This window comes from Pimephales promelas, chromosome 13 (assembly GCF_988280905.1).
Source record: "Pimephales promelas chromosome 13, fPimPro1.hap1.1, whole genome shotgun sequence".
Taxonomy (NCBI): Eukaryota; Metazoa; Chordata; class Actinopteri; order Cypriniformes; family Leuciscidae; genus Pimephales; species Pimephales promelas.
Window position 1 is genome coordinate 11,834,287 of NC_142781.1, and position 8,290 is coordinate 11,842,576.

The window sequence follows — 8,290 nt, forward strand, 5'->3', positions numbered from 1 at the left end:
GTTGACCAATGGAGAAGCAGGATTAAAATAGTGCGGTATATAGGCTAGGTGAATGAAAGCTGAAGCGGAACCGTCCAACAGTTCAAGTCACGGTGTTTAAGCAAAGGACCAGGCCAGACAGGTAGACGGAAAGTATGAAGTAGTCATTCCTCTGGAATTTTTTTTTTTTTTTTAATCAAGTTTACGAGGACTGATATCATCTCAGTACAGTATCATGGCAAACCTTTTGAAAACAGCTTCTAGGTACAACATATATCACATTTGGGGAGGACATGAAAACGAGACATTAATATATTCTTCAAATAATGCTGCTTTTACAAACTCTAAATATAAACGAGAGTCGAGAGACAAGTTTCCAATTTAATACACTCGCATTACAGCAATAACAGTTTGAGTGATGAGCAGTATTGTTACTCCGCAGCGCCTCCTACAGTGTTGTTCTTGAAGCGACAGTGTAGTGACAGATTTGCATCTTTTTAGCAATTTGATTCAAATAATATATGAATAATATATTTATAATGACACGATTTTTATAAAGAATGCGTGAACCCTTTAATATTTTCCATCATCTTTCTGGTTCCCTGGTATGACCTGAAATGAGACTATAAGGTTAATTCTTCACCTCAACGATTTAATTAAACTGACATTACATAAACAGATTTTAATTTGACAAATGTGTAAGAGTGATTAAATGTTTCATCCTGTCCTCTAATGGAAATCGTTTATTCTTTCACCTGAAAGGCCTCAGATCTTTGGTTAGTGACATCTTGAATGAGCACTGTGGAAAAACAAGAAATCCAAATTATGCACAAAATACTTATCTGCCTAATGGATCTCAACAAGACAACAACAGATGAGATAGATTAATCCCAAAGTCAGTGTTATGTAAAAAATGTAATACAAAAATGACTCACTGTCAAGCACCATTCTTGCTACATATCTCTGTTCTAAAGTATTGCTGACTTCATCCATTAGCCAAGGGAGGAATTCGGTCTCGATATCTGGAGCAGAGATAATGAACTTTCATAGACAGTATAATGGAAATTCATGTATTATTCAGTAAAGATCTAGAGATGAACTAATACAGAGATGAATTCAGTTTTTCTGTTTTTCATGCACTTGCCTCTCTGCACAGGGTCATAGAAGTACCCACAATCCCTCAGATTGGAATAGACTGAGGGCAACAAGTCAGACAAATACTGTTGAGCAAATGCTCTTGCAGCAATTTTATCGGCCGTCTCCTTCTCTTTTTCCAGCACTGCCTTCTGCTGCTTTATCCGGTTCTCCTGCATTGCATTAAAATACATAAGAAGCATTACCACTCCTCCTTTGTCCTTCTTGGATTACTGTAATAACGTCAAGAGAAATGCATTTTACTAGAATTTAGTTTTGGTACAGTAAACAGTAACACAATATATATATATATATATATATATTAATCGTGATTAATTGCATCCAAAATAAAAGTTAGTGTTTACATAATATATGTGGGTGCACTGTGTATAATTATTTTTAAGAAATATTTTCACGTATATACTGTATATAGATTTATATATAATTTATATTATGTATAAATATAAATATTTTATATATAAATAATATTTTTTTCTTAAATATACATGCATGTGTGTGTATTTATATATATATACAAAATAATTATACACAGTGCACCCACATATATTATGTAAAGAAAAACTTTTATTTTGGATGTGATTAATCGCGATTAATCGTTTGACAGCCCTAGTGTATATATATATATATATATATATATATAATTTTATTGTGTTTATTATCTATTAAGCTTTGTAAACAAGATTTTTCTTTTATAATTATGCACACTGTTTTAATAATTTAAAGATGAAATGTAATGTTTTTACTTGTAATATAAATATATTTCACACCAAAGGACTAGATAAGTGAACTGAAAAAATAAAATAAAATACTATCACTTGTACATTCATAAAAATACAACATGTAAATAAATTATGTTTAAAAATATATATAGTTTATATTTATATATAATGTATTTAAAGTAAAAACCTGTAAATTGGTAAAAATCTGGATTCTGGAAGAAAAAAATGCTATGGTTGATGCAATTGGATGTGATTTTTCTGTAAAATACTGTCAAATTTGTTTTTTGCAAGTAAAAACTATAAATTACTAAAAAAAAATTAGCATGTAATTTACAGTTGAAATTTGAAAACAGTAAAAGGATATTTATATTATAAATAACAAAACTGGTTTCTTCTATTTTTTGTTGTCAGTAAATGTAGGCTGTTTTGTGTGACATTTTATGCAGTTAATGTTTATTGCATTATTTTAGTGTCATATGTGTTACACCATTCACAGTCACACCAAGGACAATAATCATAGTAACAATCATTCTAAATATAAAAAAGAGCAGAGTCCACACCACAAATTTAACAATAACAGCACATCGTTGGAATTACTTTCAGATTGATTTTTGACAGCCAATAAAAAACCATCCTGCTTTAAAGAGCTTAAGCATTTAAAGTGGCAGACAACATAACGGCAGCTCAATAATGTAACAGTTATTGGTATAGTTATCTCTATAGTTTTTTTTTCTTTATTTGTAATTTATCAGCCACCCTCTAATGCATTTGCTGCATGGAACAAAGTCAAGTTCAAGCCACAATGCAACTAACTGTTAACAACCAGCAACTAAATTGTGCCAATATTTCCAGACAACAATATTGTTTTGTGGCCCATATCTCTGTTGCCATAGTCTTTACTTCTGACTTAATCAAAACCACAACCTTGGTGTTTTTTGGCTGAGCATCAAGCTGTGTATGGCTTGTAGTGATTCCCACCTTCTCCACACGGAGGCGCCGTTCCCTCTCCTCTAGCCTTTGCACCTCCACTAGCTCAGCGTCACGGATCTCCTTGAATGTCTGCTGCTGGGCCCTCAGGTTAGCCAGCTCCTCCTCCTCCAGCACTTCCAGCAATGCCTGCTCTATCGTCTTCCCCACCAACACCTGCAGCACGGGCCGGACCTCCATGTCAAAATCAAACAGCTGCAGACAAGAAGAACAGATGCAAGTCTTACCACTGGGAAATGATCAGCAGATTTAGAGATGTTAAACGCAATGCTTTTCCATTTCCTGGTCCAACCCTGTTGAGAATCTCAACAGTTGTTTATGAGCACTTAACCATTCTACATTATTTAAGGTAAGCTTTTATTAAATCATAAGTCACAGTGTTCACTACAGTCTTTAGGCCATAGACTGTAAACAACAACAACAACAAAAAAAGATGGACGACGTGTCTCCACTTCCTTCCACTATAGAATCCCAGAAATAACTGATGACATCTTGCGCCAATTACAGTTGTAATCAAAATGATTCAAATCCCATTGAAAATTTAGAGACTTTCGGCTGTTTGCAATGAACAAATCAAACAAAAGTAATTGAAATAGCTCAACAAGTGGTTTCCCCAAATTCAACTGAAAATGCAACTTTTAATGACTTCTGCAGTCTCAAAATTATTCAACCCTTTAATGGATAGCATATTTAATACTTAATTAGTACATTTTTTTTTTTTTTTTACATTTTAATTCATTTAGCTGACGCTTTCATCCAAAGCGACTTACAATTGCTATGTCAGAGGTCAAACGCCTCTGGAGCAACTAGGGGGTTAAGTGTCTTGCTCAGGGACACATTGGTGTCTCACAGTAGATTCGAACCTTGGTCTCTTACACCAAAGGCATGTGTCTTATCCACTGCATCATCACCACCCCTATGAGTAAGTAGAACACCCTTGTGCTGTGTATTCTTTTGACTTAGCTATATTTCAAACATGACACTCAACAAACCTAGCCAGGGGTGCGTTTCCCGAAAGCATCATTAGCCAACTATGGTCGCAAGTTCCCTCGTTATCAGCATAGTTCAACGAGTCGGTGTTTCCCGAAACCATCGTTCCAACGGACATTCGCAAACAGCATCGCAAAGTTGTGTAATTTGAACGACAGCTCTCGACCTGTGGTTAGAGGCATCGTTTCTATATTGCATGGCATTTGGAGGTAATAAATCCTTATCTTAAGTAAAATAAGCAAGCTGACATTCAGTACAACCGGTGCCTTTTATTTAGAATACATACAAATGGAATTTACGTCTTTTAGTTTGACAAAAGATTGGAAGTAACGTGTTTGAAGTGTGCGCATGTGCGAACGTGCTCTACTATGTAAGAACGAACCACATATTGAGTCTGGTAATAAAGCGAAACAATTACAATGACATGTCTGTAATTTATATAAAACAAATCTAGCGTTAATTGGATCTCAAACAGTTTCATTAAAAGTAGTTTTTACTCCACCAAGTGCGAAACCAACGTGGTTGAACGATACTTTGCGACAGTGGGTTTCGGGAAACAGTCGTGACTAGCTAGTTGATTTTTCCAACAATGCATCATACTATGGTAGTGAATCAGCGAACTACGTCGTTGTACGGGAAACACACCCCAGTTCAGATGTTTCGTGTGTTCTAGCTCTAGCACACCTGGTGCTACCAATGAAGCCCTTGATTAATTGAATCAGGTGTGCTTGAGACAACACCTGTTTTGCAGATTTGTTCTGAGGGATTCTATTCAGGGGGTTGAATAATTTTGAGACTGCAGAAGTTTATGACCTATTCTGCCGACAGCCACCAGAGGCCTGTTGCATGATGCTACAGTAGTTGAACAGAGTCTGAGTTTCAGATGAGGATCAGGTTCGGCGGGCTCACAAAGCTCTGTATTTAAATGTTCTCTGTCAACTCAGGGTTTGATCCAGAGAGTTTGGGATTCACTCTGAAGCACGTGCACCTGAAAGTCTTTCCATCACACGGGACATGGAGAGCATCCGTTTGATTCACTTCTCGCGAGAGAGCAGCACAATTAACTTTTCTGTTGAAGATTAAAGCCCTGCCCCAAATGGCACCCTAAACACTCAAGGTCTTCCTAAAAGAGTCCGCACTTTTGTGATGTAATGCCGCTTTTGCAGTCGGGAATAGGGTTGGGTATCGTTTGAATTTGAACGATTCTGATTCCGATTCCTTGTTTCGATTCCGGTTCCCAACGATTCTCGATTCCGATTCTTTTAAGAGGCAGGGTCAAAAAAGTTTAGCTAACCTTGCTAACCAACGGCCTTTCTGAAGGAAATAATCCTTTCTGAAGGAAATACTCCTTCTGTAAAAATACTCCTTTTGTCACAAATTTTGCATTTTGCCGAGATTTCGTTATTTTTAGAAAAGTGAAGCCACACTTTGGATCGCCGACGTAAGGTACTCATGTTCGACTCGCGTGGTTATGCCAACACTTCCGGTAGACGCTTCTTCGTTGGTGTTGTTCAGCGGTTTCTTCTTCCGCTCGGCGGACTGTGAATATCGAAACTAGGAATCGAAATTTTAACTTTTGAACGATTCCGGGAAAAACGAAAAGTTAGTCTCGGTTCCAATCGATACTCGATTCTCGATACCCAACCCTAGTCGGGAAACAGTCTGCTGCAGCGCTCACAGGCTCTGCAAAAGTGTGATGGAGGGCGCATATCGTCCATAAAGGGGGGCGCTCGCGAACACTCTTCTGAAACCTAAAATGGCAAATGGGCATGACATCCTGAAATCTATACTTCACCTCTCCCTCTTCTATCTGTGTGGCTACATCGCGTCCGGTTTTGGCTGGGATGAAGAGGGGAGTGGCTGGTTTATCCAGGAACATGTCTGTTTGGCATTCCACGCTGACATCCTCTACACGATCGCTCAGCTCTTCCAGATACATCTCTAAAAAACACACCAGTGAGAGATTTCATCACTTGATTTCTGGGCTTACATGTGTGTGAAGTTGCATTTCCATTCTGCGATTTTCACTTGTAAAACAATGAAAGTAAGCACTGGTTATTTTAGGGTGGCTTTTTGTCAGATTTTAATAATAGACAAAGTAGTAGAGGACAAAAGATGGGGACATGGCCTGGGCCAGACTCTAACCCGGGTTTCTCATGAGCACCAGAGCTCAACATTGGGCTCTGACAATAACGCATAATCATTCACTACCTGTCTGCAAATCTATGTTCTTTCTGCCCTCGAGTGGTTCTGGTGTTTTGGGGTTAAACTGCTCCTTCATCCGTTTTCTGGACATCGCTCTTCTTCTGACCTCCTGCTGTCTCAGGAACTCCACTGGATCAGGCTGAGATGTCTGATAAACACATTTATATTCTTTTATATTCTATCCATTCATCAATTGTGCTCTTATCACAGTAGGATGCAAAACACATGGTTCTATAAAAGTAACAAGCTTTTTGGGCTGTTTTGTACTCTGTTATTTTGACATTATGCTGTCAGACTACACAATAAAAAAATTTCTTATAAAAAATATTTCTAACCTCTGTGCATTAATACTCACAATGGGTAGGATATGTTGAGCATATGTATTTCCTCTGACAACACGTCGGTCGTACATGATGTTTCCATAACTGCTCTCTTCATTTCTGCATTATACAGTAAAGAAATATTTTGCATGCTTTTATCCATTTGATAAATAATTTTCTTTTTTATTTATTCCTTTGCTAAAATGTGCAGACCATCATATGTGCATTAACAATAATATGAATATTAATATTTTAGCCACATCCTCAGACTTTTGATATTTGATAATGTTACCTTATAACTTTAGCCCAGAACAAAAAGCTTAACGTTACCCTGGTAACGTTAATCAAAGTTGTCTAGTATTACTATAGTTAGTATTATTAGTAGTACAGTTAGAGAGAGATGACACAATATGTGAAGTGAGATCTCTCTGTGTGTGTGTGTGTGTGTGTGTGTGTGTGTGTGTGTGTGTGTGTGTGTGTGTGTGTGTGTGTGACTCACAGCAGCGGATCGGCTCTGTACTTAGGGCGGTTGGGAACCGCACGCGGACGGCTGGAAAACGTGTAAACTCCGCTCTGCGTCTCGTGTTGTGCCTGTAAATTAGTTGCCATTTTTTCCTTTTAATTGTGATATCAAAAGTGTGTCTGGACACTGAAATCATTAACTTTTAGTTGTGGAAAGGTGGACTAGCATCTGTTGTAGCTACAATTGTTGTAACGGTTACCATGGCAATTGAATCCAACAACAGCGGTACGCTTTGTTTACTTCCGGCTCGGTTAATCTTTTTTTAATTATAATTTTTATTCCACATATATGTGTACATGTATATACCAATATATATACATGATATATACATATATATCATATATATGTATACGAGATATATATATAGCCTATATCATTGACGGGAACCCATAATCATGCATAACTGAAACTGCATCATTGTGTTGTCTTGAATCACTTCAGTAAAATGAAATATAGTATATAATACATAATAACAGAGTTACAAAGAAGTTTTGTGCGAGTTTGGTGCCTTTCTTTTCATTAAAGGTGTGTGTTTGTTCCTAATGTTTCCTGCCACATGTGTATAAAATATATAACAATAAGTGAAAGTGAAATACATAATATAATATAAGTTGAATAATAATAATCTTTGCCAGAGGGGGAACAAAAATCAAAATAACCGTCTCAGCTCTAAAATAATAATTTAGATCTATGTGTACAACGTGATCATAACCAGTAGGGGGAGACAGATAAACTGCATGATTTTGCTGTTGAGAACAAAACTGAACAGATGAAGCAGCAGCACTCAAGCTGACCTGGGCCCGTATGTGTAAAGCCACTCAGAGTAAATGTTTTAGTCAGTTATTAATATTTCATTATTTCATATTTCCTCTCTTGTTTTTTTCATGTGTTCATAACTTCTTTGCATGACAGCCTGGCCAAAAATATGTCATTTGGCATGTTTCATTGAGTTATCACAAATAAAATTGACTCCAAGCACAACTACACAATATGCTTACGAAATCGTTAACATGTTTTGAATAGGCTACTATTTGAATAAAGGGTGTTGTCGATTTTCCTATGCTGGACATCACGTGCCAGGCAGTTCTACCAGAAAGACTCAGGAGGCAAAATGACGTAACAAACCATACATTTATTAAGAGCCCAGCAATTAAGTATTGTGTTATAAAGGTCTTTGGCAAGAACCATCATGGTGGTGGAGGGGAGGATGGAGGGGAATGTTGGCGTGAGCATCTGCGAATTCAGACATAACGATCCTTTATACTACGAGTATTAGAATACGATTGATTTGATAAGAAGGCAATAAGTGACGTAACAATCGAGTCTTCATGGCAGAATGTACACCAAAGCTTAAAGTTTCAGTGTCTTAAATTAAATTATTTTATTATTATTATTATGATAGGTGTCATACT

The 8,290-nt window shown here is 36.9% G+C and overlaps 1 protein-coding gene across 2 annotated transcripts; it reads right to left on the minus strand.

The window, feature by feature from the left end:
• Positions 1 to 535: 535 nt before the first annotated feature.
• rsph3 (radial spoke head 3) lies at positions 536 to 7,065 on the minus strand. Of its 2 annotated transcripts, XM_039691953.2 has the most exons (9): positions 6,855 to 7,065; positions 6,391 to 6,475; positions 6,042 to 6,183; positions 5,626 to 5,771; positions 2,832 to 3,035; positions 1,124 to 1,286; positions 915 to 1,001; positions 735 to 778; positions 536 to 591 (listed from the first exon to the last, which is right to left on the minus strand). In XM_039691953.2, the coding sequence occupies exons 1-9, from the start codon at positions 6,962 to 6,964 to the stop codon at positions 553 to 555; spliced, it is 1,020 nt and encodes a 339-aa protein (XP_039547887.1). In that variant the 5' UTR covers positions 6,965 to 7,065; the 3' UTR covers positions 536 to 552. The 2 variants fall into 2 exon arrangements, with proteins under 2 accessions (XP_039547887.1, XP_039547888.1); XM_039691954.2 differs by having other exon boundaries at positions 536 to 778.
• Between the last annotated feature and the right edge of the window lie 1,225 nt (positions 7,066 to 8,290).